This window comes from Meles meles, chromosome 15 (assembly GCF_922984935.1).
Source record: "Meles meles chromosome 15, mMelMel3.1 paternal haplotype, whole genome shotgun sequence".
Taxonomy (NCBI): Eukaryota; Metazoa; Chordata; class Mammalia; order Carnivora; family Mustelidae; genus Meles; species Meles meles.
The window spans coordinates 18,442,938-18,464,027 of NC_060080.1; the positions used below are offsets into that span (position 1 = coordinate 18,442,938).

Consider the following 21,090-nt stretch of genomic DNA (forward strand, 5'->3'; position numbering starts at 1 on the left):
GGGGTCTACCCCGAAGGTCCAGCCCCTGCCAGGCTCTGCCCTGACACCCGCAAACTGCTCAAACTGGGCACAGCACGGCTGGTTGGAAAGCTTCCCCAGGACCCCACATTCCTCCGAGCCCCTCACACATTAAGTGGTTGTCCTCAGCCAAGACAGCAGGCTAGGCAGGAGGGCGGCTTGTGCCTGGAGCCAGTGCTGGCTTCCTCCGGTGGATCCTTGGTCGTGCTGTCCCAAAACACGAGCTCCCTGCAGCTGGGCGCTCCGCCGGCAGCAATAGGCATACACCGCCTGATCGAAACTTTGAATGCACTTGGGGCCCGCTGTGAAAAGGAATCCCCTGGTGAGCACTTTCATAAGTTGAAAATTTTTTCTGAAACTGAGTAATCCTGCCCAGCTATTAAATCCAGATTTCCACAAAGCGAGAGTAGAAAGCGCTTGCGTTTTCGATGGTGACCTCGATCTCCCGGCACCTCCGAGATCCAGCCAGGATTCCCAGTGCAGCAGGCAGCACTGGGGCTGCCCATGTCATGTTTGCCGGGTCCTTGGTCGCAAGTCAGAGCTTTCAGAAACAATCGGAATGCTCTGGGCCCAGGAGGAGTGGTGTTTTGTAACCACTGTGTTTTCCCGGCCCCCGGGGCTTGGTTAACTCAGCAGGCGTGTGAGGCTGCATCCATCAGCCCCTGCAGCCTGACAGCTGGGAGGCACCTGGCAGGTGCCTCTCGGTGCGCGAAGGGATTGAGAACCTAAAGCTGGCACAGCTGGCCCAGGGTCACGCAGCCAATTAGTGGCAAAGCTGGAACGAGAACCAGGATCCAGGTCTTTGGAATGCCAGCCCAGAACTCTTTAACCCCCACAGGACTTCACTCAAAAAGCTGACATCAGGGCGCCTGGGTGGCTCAGTGGGTTGGGCCGCTGCCTTCGGCTCAGGTCATGATCTCGGGGTCCTGGGATCGAGTCCCGCGTCGGGCTCTCTGCTCAGCAGGGAGCCTGCTTCCCTCTCTCTCTCTCTGCCTGCCTCTCTGTCTACTTGTGATCTCTCTCTCTGTCAAATAAATAAATAAATAATAAAATCTTAAAAAAAAAAAAAAGATGCCATACACTTAATGTATGGAATTCTTTAAAAAAAAAAAAAAAAGCTGACATCACCACCTGGCTCCTGTTTCGGGAATGAATTCAGTCGGGGTGGCTCTTCTTGGAGCTGCTCCGTGAGCGTGGTGAGCGGTTCAGCCTGAATCCACCCGAGCCTGCGGGCTCCCCGACCGCGTTGTGTCCCTGCCTGAGCCACGGGCTTAGGTTGCAGGTCCCACTGCCTCGCCTCCTGCCCGGACCCTAGACGCGTCCTGCCTCCTGCCCCTCTCCCTGACGCGTCTCATAGGCCTGAAGCCCGATCTCAAATTGAACTCAGCACCCCCTCCCTTCCGGCATCTCCCCAGAAACCTGCAAGTGGTCCTCGCACCAGCCGGCCTCCCTGTTCCTTCCAGCACTCAGAGCCGTAGTTTCCCAGCCTAAATACTTATCTTTCTCTGTCTTCTGTCACCACAGCCGTTCAGGCCTTTGTCCCTCCTCACTTAGATCATGGAGCCGTCACCACCATTGACAATGATATTGTGCCTGCCACCCGTCGAGGCCCACGAACAGTTTACCATGGGCTAGCTCATTTAACTTCAACAAAGGAGAAACTGAGGCTTCAGGGACACTTTCCCAGGGTGACCCAGCTGATAGGAGGCAGAGTTCAGGTTCTCCCCCAGGCCTGGCTCTGAGGCCCAGTCCTCCCCCACCTCCTTCCTGGCCTCCAGCCTCCAGCCTACCCAGTTCCTCCTGGCCCTACCCCTAAGGGGGCTGCCAGAGTGATTCATTCACTGGGGTCCAAACCTGTCGCTCCCCTGAACAGAATCCCATGGTTCCCTGGTGCCCACAAGACTCACCGGAGCCCCCTTCCAAGGCTCTTGACGTCTGACCCCGCCTGCCGCCCCATCGTTGCTTTGTTTCCTGCCGCCCCATCATTGCTTTGTTCCCTGTCTGCCCCACAGGCTCCCTCCACACCCTCCACCTGGTGCTTCAGGTGCTGCTGGTCTCCCTCGTCCAGGTCGGGGCACAGCCACGGGCAGCTTTCTGGAGGCCCCAGCCAGCGCCCCCAACACACCCCCGCAGGTGCCCAGCCTGATGTAGGCTTGGTGGTGTGGTCAGTGATTCAGCTCTGCCTGCACAACTCAGACCTCTCTCTCCCTGTGTGCCTTGGTCTTCAGCAGAACCAGAGCCCGGGATGTCCTTGCCAAGAAGGACCTACCTGACCTCACAGCCCCCAAGCCCCTGCCCATGCCTGAGCCTGAGCTCGGAGATTTTCACCAGGCTCTGCGAATAGAGCGGGAGCCTCCAGCTTCATTCTGCTGACGTACAGACAGAGGCTCAGAGAGCACAGGGGCTTGTCCGAGGATGCACAGCTGTCAGAGGCAGGGCGGGGCTCAGAAGGGAGTCTTGACAGGCAGCTGATGTCAGCCCATGTGGACAGAGATGACAGGCTGGAGCAGAGCATGCGGGAGGATGATTCCAGAACACGAACCTGGGGGCAGCATCGACCCGGAGGGCTCAGGGCGATGGTGGGGGACTTGGAAGCAGGGCTCAGTTCTGCAGAACCCCTGTCCTATTCACCTGCCAAAGGACATAACCCTGTCTGACAATAGTCTCGGTCATTCTGGCCAAGAATCTGGGCCTCCGAAGTCCAGCAACCAGCAACTAAGGAACCCAGGGGGGCAGGCAGGCAACAGGCTAGTGGGAACATTGGTCATCAGAAGGCCCTAACTTTCGGAAATGGGAGTTTGTATCAGCGAATCAGGGTACCTGTCAGGCTCTCCTCCTTCCCCCTTCTGAGCCTTGAGGAAGGTCTGGGAGACATCCCCAGGTTCGGAGCCCGCGGGCATGGGGCTCTCTCTGGGCCGGCCCCAGGTGGCCAAGACACCAGGCAAAGGTAGGTGTGCATCAAGGTGGGAAAGGCTCTGGGGGCCGCTTTCTGGGAATGGCTGGGGGCTGCAAGCCAGGCTCTCCCATGCTGAAGCCTCAGCTGAAGGTGGGAGTCTGGAGAGAATGACCCAAGGAAATGCGAGGAGGTGCGCCCAGCCCCCACTTCCTGCCAGCCTTCCCCAGCAGTCCCAGAGTATGCAAGGCAGGAAGAGCTTGGCAGGCCCCCCTGCCAGCCCCCCTCCTTGGAGGGAGAAAAGCTCACCCCATGCCATGGCTTGAGTGTCTAACATAAGGGATGCTGTTTTTGCAGGTTCTGTGGTTTTTATTCCTTTGATCCATATCCAGCCCATCTTGCATCACAATGCCATTCTTTACTTGGCATCCAATGCATCAGCACTCATTGGCATTTGGAGAACCCGTTCTGTAGTTATACGACAGTTGCAGTTGTCTGTGATAATGTATTCTCTGTGTTTCCAATTGTCAGTATGGGAATCTTTTCCCCCAGCCTTTCAATTTCTGGGTTTGATATATATATATATATATATTTGGTATTGTATTGTTTTGGTTTGGAGTTTTTTTGTTTGTTTGTTCGGTTGGTTTTGGTTTTTTTTGTTTTGCTTTGTTTTGTTTTTGCCTTTGGAAAGTTGTCATTCCTTTGGTTCTGTAGCCCCTCCCAGTTGCTGCTTGTTGACACATATTGTTTGTGACTTCTTTTGACTGTCAGTGTTGAGCCAGTCTTGCCAAGAAACAGTATCAAGTATTTTCCGATTTCTCTACTTCTTGAAAGAAAAATTTTTAATTAAGAAAAAAAAAAAAACTCTTAATGGGAACCTGGCCCTGTCTGTCTTCTCTGTTCTGCAGAAATGTTGAAGGAATTGAACCAGCAGCGCAGAGCGAAAGCGTTTACAGACCTGAAAATTGTTGTTGAAGGCAGAGAGTTTGAAGTCCACCAAAATGTTCTAGCTTCCTGCAGCTTGTATTTCAAGGACCTGATTCAAAGGTTTGCCTTCCTTCCAGCTGTGGTCGGGTCTGTTCCTTTGTAGGACGCTTTTGTGTCGCTTTTCTCCTCCCCTCTCTTGCAGGTTCCTGAAGCGTGACTCCCTGTCACAGAGCCAGTAGCCATCTCTCCTCCCCCCCCCCCACCCCCGAGTGCCCTTTCTCACATACAGCCCCAGAGCAGCCACAGCCCCCAGCCCGTCCCACGCAGCTTTGCTGGTCACCAGGGGCCTCTGCCAGTCGTAGACAACACCCTCGCCCTGCCCCGAGGATCCCGAGTTCTCAGTGGCTCACAAGCCCTCCCTGAGATTAGGAGGACTGCAGACTCCACTTTAAGGGACCCCTGCACTGTCCCCACTGGTTCAGCACAGGGGCCCAGGCACCATCCTCGCTGCTGTCGATAGTGACCTTAATGCTAGGAAAGCACATCGACCAGGCTGTCCCCCGCTGAGGAGCACGAGGCACCCACGGTGCCGCTTTTCCACAGCTTAATTTGGGGAGAAGAGACTTGTAGCCAAATCTGCATTCACGCTGCATGCCTTGATACTTGTACACGGAGCCTAAACCGGCGTTGTCTGAGCACAGACCAGGTGTGTCCTAAACACGGTCTCTCTCAGCCTTTGCTCCTTCCCCTCCGCCCTCTGCCCCGGCTATTTCTACCGGAATGAGTTTTAATGGTGCATGAGCATCTTTTCTTTTTTTTCCATTATGTTGACTTTTTTTTTTTTTTTTTTTTTTTTTTGTCTGCTTCATACCCTCGCAAAGAAGTCAGGGGCCACCTTCTAGCTCCTTAGTGAGGGAGAGCAGCCGAGGGGGCCGGCCCAGGGTAACGCTCCTGTTTCTCTCACCCATCAGCAGATTAATGCCGCTGCTCATTTTGCCTTGCAGCCTCTCCGGGGCGGACGCTGAGCCGGGACTGGGCTCAGAGTGGGAGGACAGGACCTCTGCTTGCTTCTCAATGCTGTGTTTGGACTTGCCAACTAACCCCAGAGTGACTGTGTTTTGTTTCAGGATGGCACACTGGCTGGTATCTCCTTTCCAATCTGTTGTGTCCTTTCACTTAGAGCTGAGCTGCCCGGCGTGCAAGCCTCACCCAGCCGCGCTGGCCCCAGCCATGCAGGAAGGGGCAGGCTCTTTGTGACTTCCAGTCTCACGGACAGCTTGGGTCTCCCGCCCCCAGTGCTTGGGTTCTCTGTGTCCAAGCACAGGGGTCAGGGGCATGAGCTCTGGGGTAAAGGGGCACGTCCAGTGGCTTCTTCGGGCCAAGGGAGGTCTTTGTGCTGCCACTCTTGGCAAATTCTGATACTGGCAGTGACCAGCATTGTAGGGCCTTGGTCCCTGCTACAGACCAGCTGGAGAGCACAGAGCGGGCAGGATGCAGGGGCAGGTTGGTACTAAGTGATGGCCCAGCCCTGGGCTAGAGAGGTGGGCAAGAGGAGCACAGGAGCCATTTGACTGTCTTTAGAGACCTTACACGTAAAGCCAAACTCTCGTGCACAACGGAGGACACCACTTGGTGGGAACCCAAAGTAGCGAAGGCTTCTTAGGCCAAAAAGGAAGGAGGAAGAACATTGCAGGCAAGGGGTGGGTTGCCTGGAATGTTCTAGAATATAAGGAATGTTCTAGAATGCCCCAGACAAGGCATGCATTGCCTGCAATGAAAAGCTGGGACAGAGGCCATCGTAAGCAGTGTGGAGGGGAAGATAGCCTTCCCAGAGATGGATGTGAGCTGGGGTTAGATGCATGGGCATGCCTGACCCCTGGGCTAGGGCCCTGGGCTTGGTCTGAGGTTGTGGGGGCATCCAGAGCAGTGGGAAAGGGATGTCCACCTGAAGGTGAAAGAACTGTAGGATGTGCCTCAGTGGCCCTAACCAGTGGGCACTGGGACTAAGAGGCAGCCTCTGAAAGGGAGAGGGCACCACCCCCCGGCAGCTAAGAGACCTGGGTCCTACACCTGCCTCTGCCACTTGTCCTATGACCCCAGGCAAGTCACATCCTCTCTTGTAGGCCTCACGGTTTCTCATCTGTAAAGCAGGAGGTTGGTTCCAATGACATCCAGGTTTCCTTCCAGTTCCAACATCCCAGAGTGCCAGTAGGGGGATGGGCACAGCCAGCCCTGCAGAGCCTTCGCATGTGCAAGCCCCAGGACATGAGAATGGTGAGGTCACAGGGTGCAAGGCAGGTCCAAGGACCAGTGTTAGGGCAGAGCTGGGGGCGAGGGGTGAAATGAGTGTCTGGCGTGGCAGGTTTTCATGTCTGAAGGGTGCCCTGGGACTGATGCCTGCCAGGCAACCAGACGGACGATAGACCTGAATGCAGGGAGGCCTGAGGTCTGGGGAGACCCCTTCAGCGTAGAGGAGGGTCACTCGAGGAGGAGGGAAGGCCAAAGCTGAGCCCAGAGGCGGCCCTGTGGCGGAAGGTCACAATGTTAATTTGCGGCCGTTTTAAATTTTACTTCCCCCTTCTTAAGCTTGGCGTCCATCACCATTTCTGCCCATAGCTGCAAAGAAATTCCTGCTGTGGGGAGGAGAGCAGAGTCTGCAGAAAGCTGATTTCCTTTCTGGGCCATGGAACGTCCTGGAGAAGTTCACCCCCTCAGTGGTCAGGGAGCAGTAGGTGTCGTTCCCCTGTCATTTCGGGCTGCAACCCCGGGTTCAGTGTGCTGTGGCCAGAAAGGCCCAGCGGGAGAGGCGGGGCCCTGCCTGCTGAACCTGAGGCAGGGGCTTCCCTTTCTGGCAGCTGCACTGAAGAGCCAGAGGGAGGAGGGATGGTCTGTGTCCTGGTCCTTCCTTCCATGATGGCCTCAGTGAGCACTGTCAGGACAGGTGACCCACTCTTTTCTGCCATCCCAGGACCCGCAGACCTGGGGCTCAGGCTGGACTCCTGCCCACCTCCGTCCTGGGGCTGGTCTCATGTTCACCACTGTAGCCCCAGTGAGCCCCTTGTCCCAACCCCCAGCCACAACCCAGTGTAGACACCCTCACCTGGAGCCCCAGGACAGACATGCAAACAGCAGGAGCCCCTCTCGCATTAAACACTAGATGAGAAGGGTCTCCGTCCTGAGGAAGCCCACGGCCCGACGAGGGGAGCCCCGTAAAGAAGTAGGAGCAGGAGAACAGACTGAGCACAGAAATGGGGATTAGAGCCCCCCCCCAACCAGGGCAGAGCGCCTGACTGTAGGAAGAGGGACGTTCAGGGACGGCAGGCATGGCAAGGCCCAGCATGTGACTGAGTGTCGCTGCTGTTCCAGGCCCCAGGTGGGGATGGAGCGAACGAGGCCAGTGCAGGAGGCTGGAGCCGGCCCTCGGGGGTTTTGCTTTCAGCCGGGAGCTGTCGTGGTCAGATGTGTGTTTCACAAGGACAACAGTCAGGCCATGAGCGGGAGAGTTGGCTCTCAGTGTCCTCTCCTGACCAGCTCACCGCCCCTGTGTGCCAGGCCCCAGGCCAACCCCCAGTCTGCGCACACACTGTCCTCACGCGTGTGTGTACCGTTTGTGTGGCTGCAACAGCTTCTCTCCATAGCCTTCCCTTATTTCCTTTCAAACTCTTGTCTTTTTCCCCTGGTGAGGTCAAGACCCAGCCCCCAAGGAGCCTGTAGAAATGTCGAATGTCATCCTGCAAATCCTCCCACTAACCCTGAGAAGCAAGTAGAATTAGTGTCCCCACTTTACAGATGGAGAAATTGAGGCCCAGAGGATTGTAAGGAAGCTGTAGGTCTGGAATGGGAGGTCTCACTCCAAAGTTCATGCTCTTACCATCCATTTGTTAACCCAGAGAAGAGCAGAAGGGTAGGCTTTATTTGTGCGTGAAGTCTATACGGAAAGAAAGTGAAACTCAGGGCCGGTGGTGTGGACAGATAGGCGAGGAAAGGGATGCAGAGTTTGTGCATATGTGTGTGTTGTGTGTGTGTGTGTGCGTGCACACTTGTGCATCTGTTGGGAGCACTCATAAACTGGCCACCAGATCTGCCCAAGAGAAGACCCAGTCCCCACCTCTGCAGTGGTCACTTGCCCCCATACCCGGCCTTGGACATGAGGAGGAGCACGGAGGAGGCTCCGGGAGTCCATCGGGAAGCGCGGAGCCATGCTGAGCCCCCTGGGCTGCCTCACCTCCCCTTTGTCGCCCCATCCGAGTCCCTGTGACAATCAAGGCAGGAGGAAGAGCCGTGGCTTTGTCTTGGGATGATGCTAGGGCTGGGGCTGTGCCCTCACTGTACCTCGCTGGCCTCCAGGCTGGAGGGGGACCCCAGAACTATTGAGTGGGCTGAGCCCCGGGCTTCAGGAAGGAGGGAGGATATTTGGAGCAGACTAGAGCTCGTGGCGTTCCGGGTGTACAACCTCCCGAGTCCAGAGTCACGTCTAAACCCCGCAGAGCAGGACCTGGGTCTGCCCTGGGCATTTTGGGTAAGTGGAGATGTCTCTTCACGTATCCCCGGGAGCCGAGGAGGGCTCAGGGCCGGCTGGTGCCATGGGAGGCGTCAGCTAGCCTTCCTGGCCGGGCTGGCTGCGGGCCCCGTCAGAGAGGACGGACAAGATAGAGCTCCTGCCCTCCCTGCCCGTGCTTCCAAACGTGGCCCCCAAGCCGGGCTGTGGGAGAAAATGTCGCGCCACAGGGGAGAGCCATCACACCGAATGGGACAGAGACCCAGCATTCTACCTTCCAGCCAAAACCCTCATCCCACCAAGTCTGTGGGAGCCCATGACACATTTGAACTCGATTCTGTTTTTGTAGTAAACGAAAGTAGATGGACACGTTGATTTGTCCAAATTGATTTTCACAAGCCTCGTGCATAGGCTCTGGGCTTCTCCCTCCCTTGTCCTCTCTGGGGGAAGCGAAAGGGGTCTCCGGAGTTGAGCGGCACAGAGTCTGGACCTAGGGTGACCCCACAAACAATAGGGAGGCCGTCCGCCGCCTCTCCCCTCCGTCCTCGTGAAGCTGGGCGTGTGTGGGTGGCAGTCTGCCCCCTTTCCTGGTAGCTCAGACAGGTGTGGCTGGAAGAGCAGATCACAGAAGGAGAGACCCGTCTCGAAGGCGAGCAGAACAGTGTGAGTCAGACCCTTCGCCGCATTACGGATGGGCCGGAGCGGGCCAGGCCGCCCGCCCTTCGTCTCCACGGGCTCCGCGGCTGCCCCCGGCCCCCACTGCCCCACAGTTGCCCCCCGACTTACTCCAGATCGAACTTGCGACGTGAAAGCATCTGATGACTGAGGTGTGTGAGGGCCCGATGAGGGACTAAAGTCTGGGGAGGGCAGTTCTTATCCCGGTGAGCAAACTGCTGACGGCAGGGTCTCAAACGGTCTATAATAGAATGCGGCGTTCACGGCCCATCCAGAGGCCCAGGCCTACCAAGCAGAGGCTGTGTCCCATACCCTGTGAGAAGGTGACCCGAGGAGCTTTGGTCTTCTGACAGAACCCACAGGGCTGGTGTGGGCCGGGTCGCACCAGCCAGCCCCACACACCCACCCCCAGGGTCAGGTTCACGGCCCAGCCTGACAAGGCTGTTGCTGCCCGTTCCTGCCCGTTCCTGCCCTGCTTCTCCTCCCTCCGAGATCACATTATGACCCAGACCACCCAGCAGCTCCCAGTGCTCCATGCTGTTAAGTGGAACAGGATGCTTGGACCCAAGAGCCAGCTTCGGACAGGGACAGAAAAAGTCCTCTGTGGAGTACACAGCTCCCCATTGGTGACCAGGGCCACCCACCGTGAGCAGTGCCTCCCAGGGATCCCAGCTCATAGGGAAGAGCCCTAAGGATCACTGAGGTCCAGTCCCAAGACCGTGTGAGGGTCAGCGATAGAAAGTCACCACAGGCCTCCCTCAGCCCCACAGCTGTGTGGACAGTAAACACATACGTGCCCATGAGCTACATAAGACCTCACAGTCAGAGGCCTCCCCCCTTATAGATCTTGAACTCAGCCACCTGACAAAGCTTCCATCACGTTCCCAAATATTCTGCCATAACCAAAGGGAATGGTCATTCTGCCCGTGGCCTGGCATCTGGCGCCAGGGGCCTCCACCCACTCCCTGAATTCCTTTGCCCAGCAGCCCCCAGCTTCCCATGGGGAGCTCTCCCAGGGGTCCTGAAGGAGCGACCACAGCTCTGCATCACAGGGACCGTGGGCCTCCCCAACCCTGGACCGCACCTGTGATGGCCAACACCCCATGGGCCTCCACACATCGTCCCCACACTCCTTGGCCACGCAGGCAGCACGCTGTCCCTGGGGTCCTCTCCCCGGCGCAGACTCGGGGCAGAACAAGCATCTCCCACAAGCATAGCCACACGTGTCCCACCAGCCTCCACACTCAGGGCCGTGGGCCCCCCCGCACCCCGGCCTTCCATCTGCCCAACACCCCTCCCCACAGGGTCAGGCTGGGGGTTCTCGGGGTCATGTGTCACGTGCACTCCAGTGTGTGTGTGTGTGTGTGTGTGTGTGTGTGTGTGTGCGCGCGCGCACACACAGCTGAAGTCCACCCCAGCTCGTCACTGAGTTGGATCTCCTCTGCTGCAGAACCGTCGGTGGACGGGAGGGCCGACCTGAGGTGGAAGGAGCAGTGGCTGGGGGGACTTGGGAGAACGCGAGCAGCCTGACTTAGACCTAGAGGCCCTGCCCTGGCTGTGGCCCAGTGGGACCTCCGCAGAGTATGAAGGGTGTGAGGAAAAAAGGCCAGGCAGCGGCATGTAGGAACGAAAGCAGAGACCGCCAAGCCCGAGTAAGAGGTTGACCAGATGGCCCTGGAGGAGTCCGATTTCTGTGCTTTCACGTGATCCCATAATAAACTATTTTTATACTTAACAAAATTACCCAGGCATGAAAATCTGTCCCGACAGCAGTGTTAACACGGTGTGTTAAGTCACTTGAAAAGTCACACACACCGTGTATGTCTATGGGGCTGTGCTCAGACCCTCGGCTTAGCTAGCACTGTTCCCTCTCAGCTTTCCCTCCAAGCCTGGAGGCAGGGCCCCTGTGGACCCCGGTGGCATGAGCCATGCTGTGGGGAGGGGAGCCCCAAACGATGAGTCACAGCTCATCTGTTCACTGCCCCGTCTTACTGGTGCCTTAAAAGCCCTGGTGGCCGGACTGCAGAGAAGGTTGCTCTCCTGGGGGCATTTCAGGTTCTGTGGGGTAGAGCAGAGTCTCCTGGGCAAGGCGTTTTCCAGCCTCTGTTGTACAAACTCTCCATGGCACTTTAGACTTCATCCAGTTCAGTCCTCTTGTTTTGCAGAAGAGGAGCCTGAGGGCCAGAGAGGCAAGGTGGCCCACCTGTCGGTGGCAGGGCAGGGGCACGCAGGTCCCCTAGCTCCCTCCCCACGCAGGAGTCAGCCTCTCTCGGGGGCTGCAGCTGCTGGACACCCCCACACTCCCACTGTTGGCCACAGGGGCGCCCAAGGGACCTGTCACGAGAGTCTTGCCCCCTGGCCTCCTCCGGAGGAGAGAGATGGCAGAGTCATTGCCCAGCTCGGGCAGGACCAAGCAGGGCTGGTCAGAGTGGCCGAGATGGGGTGCCAAGCCAATCACCTCTGAAAAACCTGCCTCCTGACTCTTAACGCTCTGGGTGTCTTTCCTCCTGGTCACTTCGGTGTCGTGTGATTTTTGCTTCATCTTATCTGTTTCCTTCCAGGTCCAGCTTTAGGGCGCGGCTGCCAGGCCTTAGGAGCCTTTGCAATGGTTTCGTATTTCTATAGACACCAGATATGAACATATTTATATATTTGTGTCCCTCCCCCTGCTCCCCCCAGTTCACAAGCCCGATGCACACTCTACACGCAGGCCACTCTGACTTCTGACCCCGTGTTCCATGTGGCAGGAGGGCCCCGCCCCGGGCCAGGTCCCAGGTCATGGCTGCTGGCTGTCTGTGGCGGAAGTCCTTGGTTGTTCCCCTTCCCCTCCCCCAGCTCTAACCATTCTGTCCGTCTATCTCGTCTCGTCCTCAGTTTCAAAGCAATGTCATGAAGGGCTTCCTTTCCATGCCTAAAAGGAAACAATATGTTTTTGGGGTTGGAGTCAGGGTTCCGGGACAGCTTGGGGCGATCGAGGGGCGTCTCTGGATCGGCCGTTCTCACCGCCAGCTGGGGGCCCGGTCACACGGGCGGCTCCCCGCTCGGAGGCAGCCGGGCACCCCCCGGGCCGGGACACAGGAGCCAGCTTCAGGGCGGAGCCGTATTGTTTCCCTTTGAGGCCAGTCCCGGTCCTTGCCCCCACCCACAGCTCATGCTTCTTGATTTGCATCTTTTTTTGCATGGACATGCCAAGTAGTGATAAGCAGGGTTTTCTGTTCTTTGGGGCATCTCTGGTCAGACTCTTCTCTTTCAGATCCTGTGTCAGGCCGTTAGGTTCAGGTGTGTCATTGCTGTGTCCCTTGAGTCCTAAAATGAAGGGCGTGACCGAGGCGTGCAGAGAGATGTAGCCCTGTGAGGAGGCGGCGCCGTGGCCGCAGGGCGGCAGGTAAGGGACACCCTGGTCTCTGTGCCTAGGTCGGCGCCAGACGGCAGCCAGTGCGGCCGGGAGAAGCTGGAGCTCGTCCTGTCCAACCTGCAGGCCGACGTCCTCGAGCTGCTGCTGGAGTTTGTGTACACGGGCTCCCTGGTCATCGACTCCGCCAACGCCAAGACGCTGCTGGAGGCGGCCAGCAAGTTCCAGTTCCACACCTTCTGCAAAGTCTGTGTGTCTTTTCTTGGTGAGTCCGGGCAGGGGGGCCATGGGTTGCCTGGAGGGAATGGTGCAGATGGGCCCACTGGGTGGCTCAGTGGGTTAAGTGTCTACCTTCGGCTCGGGTCATGATCCTGAGGTCCTGGGATCAAGCCCCACATCGGGCTCTCTGCTCAGCAGGGAGCTTGCTTCTCCCTCTCCCTCTGCCTGCCTCTCTGCCTACTTGTGATCTCCATCTCTCTGTCAAATAAATAAAGAAAATCTTAAAAAAAAAAAGAAAGAAAGAAAGAAAAAGAAAATTCGAACAACTGTATTCTGGCACAGACCCAGACACGTCCAGGCTAGAATAACCATTAGCCAGGCCTCAGGAGAGCCTGCTAGACTGTTGCCAGGCCTAGAGGCCAGGATGGGTGAGGCTGAGGCCCGTGGGAGGTGGCCGGTGGGCCTGTGAGGGGAGTTACTGCTGGGGCGATCCTAAAGTGGGAGTCTGTCACAGTAATAGAAGACACTGTCAGTCTCCACATGACCCTTGCCCCCTGCCCAGGCCCAAGCTCTGAGGCCCACAGCCCTGAGGGAGCACCAGGCCTCGCACTGACGCCCCACGCCTCACACTCTCAGTCCTTCTGGTGGGACCTGCCGGAGTGGGGCGAGGCCCCGGGGGAGGCAGCGTGCGGCGGGGCAGAGGAAAACCCAGAGGGTCGATCCACAGCCCCAAGGATGTGGGGACCCGGGATGCTGAAGGCAAGTCACAAGAAGGACATGGGCTCTGAGAGGGATCCAGAGTGTCAGGTGATAGGAACAGAGGGCCACCCTTCCAGGGCCTTGTGGCCAGTGGACCTATGCTCTTGCCCCCAGAGAAGCAGCTGACGGCCAGCAACTGCCTGGGGGTCCTGGCCATGGCCGAGGCCATGCAGTGCAGTGAGCTCTACCACATGGCCAAGGCCTTCGCGCTGCAGATCTTCCCTGAGGTGGCGGCCCAGGAGGAGATCCTCAGCATCTCCAAGGATGACTTCATCGCCTACATCTCCAATGACAGCCTCAACACCAAGGCCGAGGAGCTAGTGTATGAGACTGTCATCAAATGGATCAAGAAGGACCCTGTGTCCCGGGCGCAGGTAACCCCCCCACCCACCCTGCTTGCCCCTCCCCTCTGGGTCTGGGGCCCTGTGCGAGGATGGCGTCAGGAGCCAGGACGAAGGGAGGTGGAGGAAGCAGGACTTCCTGGTCTGACCATCAGTGGGAGCTCATAGGAGCCAACAGGCCTGGGCAGAGGGAGGCCAGAGCTGTTCCTGTAGGCTGCAGAGGGGTGAAGAGAGGGAGGAGAGACGAGAAGTCAGTCACCAGAGGGTCCCAGGGCTGGCATTGCACCTGAAGGAGACTCAGACCAGCCAGAGGCCGCAGGGCCTGCAGGGAGAAGCAGGGACCCTGGGCCTCCTGTGAGCTCAGCCCCGGCAGGAAGAGCCGTGGAAACCATGCTGGGGTTGGGAAGACACCACACACGTCACAGGAGGGAAGGCAAGGCCCTCAGAGGGGACAGCTGGAGAAATCGGAGCTAGAATCCGGGGCAGAAGGAAAGGAGGGCCGGGTCCCCGGGTGGGGCGTCCTAGTCACCGGAAAGCTGTCACACCCCAGCGGGATCTCTGGGGCAGAAAGCACTGGCTGAAGGCCTTGCTCAGAGTGGAACTGCCTTGATTCTAACGCGTGAGGGGCCCCCAGCAGTGAGTGCAGACACGGGTAGCTTCAGGAGCGTTCAGAGGCTACCTGGAGAGCCACAAAGGGGAGGTCAGAGTCAGGGAGGACAGGGCCCGGAACACCCAGGCAGCGAGTGCAAATGGCAAGGGTACGTCATTGCATGGCAAGCAAGAAGCAGCACAAGGGAGGGAAGGACGGCCCGGCGCTGGGATCAGCAGCACGGGGCGCTCACCTGGGGCCCGGCCACTGAACCCAAGAGGAGAGGGTCCTCTGACCAGCTGGGGAGAAGGCAGGGGTCACTGGTGGAGGGAGGCAGGCAGTCGGGCTGGACAGCTGTAGTAGTGACTGCCGTCCACCACAGCCCCCACACCTGGGTCTCAGGCCCAGCGCTCTGTCTTTGATTGTCTATGACACGCCTGTGACCAGGGTCCCCCAAGCTCCTCTAATTCATACACCCCCAAAGCAGTACATCTTGTGTTCCTCCCTTCGGTTCTGCCCATTACCCAAAACAGAAGCCTGGATCCCTCGCATCCCTTCCATGTCCATCTGGGCCGCATGCGGCTATCACTTTGCCTCCTTACTCCCTCCCGGGAGGGCCGACTTCCTCTCCGCATTCAGGCCCCTCATCTCACCGGCAATGCGGAGGTGGCTGCCCTGCCTTCTGTCTCCCACACTCCAAATCAGTCCCACCCTGCAGCCCGAGCGAGCGGTCTTCCTAAAGAACACACGTGATCGTGTAATTTCCTTGTGGAAAGCCCCCGCAGGACCCAGAACGCCAGCCCCACCAGGCAAGGCATAGGGGCGGTCGGGCTCTGGTCTCCCTCACCTCTCCCCTGTCTGCTACACCCCCCCAACAAAAACCTCGGGCACCTGAGAATAAGCTCTGTAGAAGCCCCCAGACGCACTTTTCTCCATCACGCTCCGACGTCTCTGCCTGTGCTTTGGGCGTCCTCCCTCCTCTCCCCCGGAGGCCTGGAGAAACCGGCCGTCCTTCCACTCTCAAATCAGACGGCGTCCGCTCTGGGAAGCCTCCCATCCTGCACCCCAAATCTCCTAAGCAGACTCCTCCTCAGGGCCCCGCTAGCTCCTTCTCCTAACGGATCGTCCCCTCACCTGCATTTTCACCGTGTGCCCCCGAAGCTCGGGGACCGGGGCTTACCGGCCTTACCGGCACTCCTGCGGTTAGGAATGTCGCCAACTGTTTGTTGCATGCAACCAAAGCCCAGTGGTGAGCAAAGAGTTTGCCAGGCAGGAGGGGGTCCCAGTCAGTTGGTAAAAAGGCTTCAGTGCAGGTGAGAGAGTCCAGGTGCCTGTCTGAGGCCATGGGATGCCACTCAAGGGGTGTCTAGGTATTGGGGAGACGCAGGCTCCGACGGGTGTGACTTGTAGGCCTCGTGGTCACTCTCAGGCTTCCTGGGCTCTCCCACCTGTTGCTGACTTCCTGCCCCATGTATACGTCCTCGGGGCTCGGAGCCCCATTTCAGCCCCCCGCAGCCTGCAGTGAAGCCAAGCCCCAGGTCCTGGGAGGAGGCAGGAATGAGGTGCCGGAGAGCTGCATGGATGGTTCGTCCCGGGCTCAGCTGCAGCACACCCCACCTCCCCCGGTCCTCGCCTCTGGCTGACGGGAGGCCCCCCATCACTCTCTAGGCCCGGGTGAGCCGTGTCTACACTGTCCGACCAGACGCAGACTGGAGTCTCCCGTGTGGGACCGTACCCCGCCCATCCTTCCTTTCTTCCCAGTATGACTGGCCCAGAGGCGGCTCGACCGTATAATCTCACCCACCCTGTGTCTCCCTGACCCCACAGTACGCGGCGGAGCTCCTGGCCGTGGTCCGCCTCCCCTTCATCCACCCCAGCTATCTGCTCAACGTGGTGGACAATGAGGAGCTCATCAAGTCATCAGAAGCGTGTCGGGACCTGGTCAACGAAGCCAAGCGCTACCACATGCTGCCCCACGCCCGCCAGGAGATGCAGACGCCCCGAACCCGGCCCCGCCTCTCAGCAGGTATTGAGGGACGGGCTCCCCCGCTCCCCAAATGCGGGTGCCGTCGGGTCAGCCCGACTCTGGACCGCCCCCCACCCCGTTCCCCAAGAGGCGCCAGGCGCGGCGGGCGACAGCGTGGGGTTGTGTCCGAAGGCTGGGCATCGGTGTCCCTGCAGGTGTGGCCGAGGTCATAGTGCTGGTTGGGGGCCGTCAGATGGTGGGGATGACCCAGCGCTCCCTGGTGGCCGTCACCTGCTGGAACCCGCAGAACAACAAGTGGTACCCCCTGGCCTCGCTGCCTTTCTACGACCGAGAGTTCTTCAGCGTAGTGAGTGCCGGGGACAACATCTACCTCTCAGGTGAGGCCCTGCGGGGCTGGGCTGGGGGCCGAACACAGACTTCCCGGGGGGCTCCTCTCCCCACACCAGGGCTAAGGAAAGCCAGAGTCGGGAAGGGGCCACTTTGCAGGTGAAAGCTTCCCTCCCCACCCCGGGGGCTGGGCCGACCGTCCTCAGGCCTGTCCTCACTCCTGCCTGCTCTCTGCACCCATATTGCCTGCAGGGGGCATGGAATCGGGGGTGACGCTGGCCGATGTCTGGTGCTACATGTCCCTGCTCGATAACTGGAACCTCGTCTCCAGAATGACGGTCCCCCGCTGTCGGCACAACAGCCTCGTCTACGACGGGAAGATTTACACCCTCGGGGGACTCGGCGTGGCAGGCAACGTGGACCACGTGGAGAGGTAAGCCACGGTGACAGAAGCTAAGATCGTGTTGCTCCTCCCACGAGCACCCACCCAGCTGGGGCCAGGGGGAAAGGACATTTATACGGTGATAGTCGCGGGCTCTTCAAACACAGCAAAGAGGGAGGAGTGAGGTCGGTGAGAGGGCAGCAGGAAGGATGACAGCTGCCACCGCTGGGATGGGGCACTTTTGTCCCATTCAGGGGTCAGACAAGCTTGAGGCAAGAGACCCACTGTGGGCTTGGCTGGTCTCACTAGGCAACTAGGAGGTGCCCCAGGACTGGAGGTACCAGCCCAGAGACTGGCGGGGGGCGTAGGGCAAGGCTGCAGCGGACAGCCCATATGGGAGGATGCCGTGTCCGTGGCCGGGCCTCCACGTCCCTGCCACATCAGGGAGCCCCTTCCTCCCTCTTTCCCACCCATCCCGGGAAAGCTGCTTTCAACACGGGGAATGGTCACTGCACGCAGGGCTGGCCAACCATCGAGAATTCTCCAGAAACAGACACAAAGCAATGGGCCGGAGAACAGTGTGTGTGAGCCTGCCCTCTGCTGGAAGTCCCGGGCTGGCCTCCTCCCTGAGGCCCACTGACAACTGGCCACAGAGGGTCGGGATCAGGGATAGACGCTGAGGCGGTGGGGCGGTGGGGGCGGCCACAGGCTGAGGGGGGCCCTTCTCAGGGTGGAAATACTTCACCTTCCCCCTTGAGCTGGAGACAATTCTTGCCAAGAATGGACACGTGGGGGAGAAGACACGGGGAGAACTCAGGAAGACTCGTGAGTCAGCAGCAAGCAAGGGGGGGGCCTCAGAGCAGTCCCGCGTTTGGAGAAACTAGTGCCCCCGAGAGGGGCAAGTTCGGCCGAGCTGGCCCCAGGTCCCAGCCCAGGAGGGCGCTGCTGAGATCACCAGAGCCTCTTCTCCACATCGTCTCCCGCGGCTTGCCCACCACCCTTGGCTCATGTCATCAGCTGTCACAGAAAGCACAACTTCCCATGTGACAACATTTTGCCCGTGGACCCACACGTACCCCTCAATTTGTATTTTTCCCTCGGTGGCTAATTGGACACTTGACAAATGTTACAGCAAAGATAGTTTCAGAGTGAGACGAGCTCTGGATGTTCACTGTGGGCTTTTAACTCCCCCAAGTGGAGCCTAGAGATGGCTCAGTAACGACATCTAATTGTCATATTGATTTGGAGTTAATGGGGAATCCCTGTGTGATTATGAGGGTATTAACAGTGCTGCTGAACCCGGGGCAGCCCTGATGCTGACGGCCTTCAGTGGGGCCCGCTGCACGGCCCTCACGTCCCAGGGCTTCCAGAAGCACCAGCTTCCAGCCGTTTGTCATCCAGTAATAAACACGTGGAAAAGGAGACGTTTTCTATGTAGGAGTCAACTGAGCCAAATCTGTCATCCTGTCTTGCTTTTGTCAGCTATTTTAGTCTCCTAAGATGCTGATTACTCATTTTGCAAACTTCTACTTGTTGATAGATACAGGGATTTGTTCGAGGATCAAATGCACCAAGAGGAGGGACAGACTCTGCTTCCCTTGGGCTCAGGAGCAATTCTCCAAGGCCGGGTAGTAGCCTCTACTGGCCTTTCCTGGGGGACTGGGCCTTCGTGCCACTAAGAGATATCAGCCTGGTCATGGTGTGAGCAAGATCAGCCCGGGAACCTTGGTAGATGGGGGAGCCGTCCAGGATGACAAGGTGCCCTGAGCCCTTCAGCCCTCAGGTATCTGGCGGCTGTCCTTGCAGGGACTGGACGCGGACCTAAAGACAACTGGGTGGTGTGTCCACAGGAGGGATGGAGGACACAGGCAGAGGGGACGCCCACTGCCTCCCGAGGAACATAGCTGCAGCCCCTTCGGGCAAGTAATTTCTGCGCCACATGGTGGCAATGATGAGAATTCAGGGTGACAAGAAGGTCAGGGTAATGGGGACAGACACGAGGGTGCTTTGTTCCCTGGGAGGCACTAATGGTACAAATTGCTCTTATATTGATAATGAATGAGATATATGGTACATTATAATTATATTACATTACTGTATTATAGGAATAGAGCAAGATTATATAATTATAGATTAAAACAACAGTGCAACAGACAAACCTGTATTATATCATTATATAAATAACTGGGTCTAATACTTCCTAGCAATATATTGCACGAGCTGTGGTTACCGGATAAATGATAGCTGAGTGCCTCACTCCACAGGGTCATTTGCATGTCATTAGCATATCCTTCTCAAGCCGGAAGCTGACAGATTGAGCTGAGGGAGGGCTTGTGGCTTGGCAATCAGCCACCTGGAATAACAAGCTCTCGGGAAATTCGCATTTGGCGGAATGTGCCATTATACCGAAAGCCTGAAGACTAACAGCCACATAATCTTTCACTGTCACCCAGCTCCTTCTGCAGGAGCTCTTTGGATCTCTGCCATATTGGCTAAAAAAACCATATCTGAACTTCTGACACTGTCCAAAAAGACACTCCATTGCCGACTGGCCACATAGCATTCGTCCGGGACTTAATGGAATCAGCCCCTGCTGCCCCGTAAGGTACCTCAGCCTCTTCTCAGATCCTGAGTCTTGATAGGCACAGAGCTGGACGTGTCCCCGCTGTCCCCTCCTCCCTGTCTCAGGGCCCGGGGCACCGGCTGGGAGAGGCCAGCTTCTGGATCACTAAGCCATGACCTTGTTATGGCTCGTGCCCCCAAGGATCTCATGAGGGAAAGTGGCCCCGCAAGCATCCCAGGAAAGGTGCACTGGCAAAAAGCCAGCCCACAGGGGAAGCCCTGCCCGGAGTCCAGAACAGGCGAAAGAGCCATGTGGTGAGTGGGAAATGAGCCACCAAGGAGAAGGTCCAGAGCGAGTGCTTGTGAGAGTAGCCCCGCGGGGACGGTTGATGGAGTTGCCGAGAACAGAGACCCAAAATGTGCCCAGGAAGACCTCAGATACCCCAGGTCCTTGGCCGGTCTGTCAGATCCCAAGTCTGTCCCTCTCAGCGGCTCCGTGGTCATTTTGGTGGCCGCTTTGTCTGGTACTCACATTCTGCACATTCTGTCGCTTCCCCGTGCTCTTGCTTTGACCTGCCATACGTGTGCCACAGGTCTCTGCGGTCCTATAACTCTGCCCCTTCTCTGTGCCTTCCCTTGGGGCTGAGCGCTGGTGGAGAAAATTCCACCGTCTGGTCGACTGGCCCCACTCCAGACTGAAGTCTTCCGACGTCTACTGGGTCCTTCGTGCTGCGGGCCCCTTGTCAGCAGTTTTGCCTGCTCTCAAGAGCTCGTGTTTGTCATCTCCTCCTGCCCCATCGAGGCTCTTATCCCACGGACACCGATATCCCGCCAACACTGACTCTGCTTCACAGAGCTGGTGACGTCATCCGGCAAGACGTCTCTCCTCTCCCTGCCATCGCTCCTGCCCGACACTCACGCCATCCTTGCCTTCCTCTCTCATGCCCGCGTGGACACCACCTCCCTCTCCGCTCGGATGCAACCTGCATCCCCCACCAAAGCCTCCTTTTGTCAGCTCTCCCGTCTCTTTCATCTATATTTAATCTTTCTTTATCCATTTGGGCTTCTTCCTACCAGCCTGTAAACACAAGTAAACTCCTCCCCCTAAACTGAAAACAAAAGCCGTGGTGCCCTGGAGCTCACTCATACTGGCTCCTGAGACCTGACTGGTACCTTTTTTAGGCGCTCTGCAAGCCAGTTGTTAGTTACAGTTCTCACTAAAAATCAAATCATATAAACTTAGAACTAAATAAATTATATGAAAAACAAAGGTAACCCATACTCAAAACTCACCACTACCCTTTCTTTTTTTTTTCTTTTTTTTTTTTCTATATTCTGTACAATCTGTGCTCTGGAGGTTAGACGTGTCTGCTGTGTCTCTATGTGGCGGGGATTCCGTCCAGCGTACGCCGCAGCATGTCTCTGTCCAGCGCCACGTCCCTGTGCCCTTGGTAGCTTGAAATCGGCCGAGAGAGGGTTCACATCACAGAAAGCAGCAAGTGCTGCCTAGAAGGACTTTTTCCCTGGGGAGCTTGTTTTTAGACATTTATCAGCATGCGCC

The 21,090-nt window shown here is 57.7% G+C and overlaps 1 protein-coding gene across 2 annotated transcripts in view; it reads left to right on the top strand.

The window, feature by feature from the left end:
• Positions 1–21,090, top strand: part of KLHL29 (kelch like family member 29) — a 299,865-nt gene that overhangs the window by 273,165 nt on the left and 5,610 nt on the right. For both annotated transcript variants that reach the window (XM_045978999.1, XM_045978998.1), the window contains exons 6-11: positions 3,820–3,958; positions 12,426–12,628; positions 13,456–13,715; positions 16,099–16,297; positions 16,453–16,635; positions 16,838–17,018. In XM_045978999.1, the coding sequence (XP_045834955.1) occupies positions 3,820–3,958; positions 12,426–12,628; positions 13,456–13,715; positions 16,099–16,297; positions 16,453–16,635; positions 16,838–17,018 (1,165 nt within the window). The remainder of the gene's footprint in view (positions 1–3,819; positions 3,959–12,425; positions 12,629–13,455; positions 13,716–16,098; positions 16,298–16,452; positions 16,636–16,837; positions 17,019–21,090) is intronic.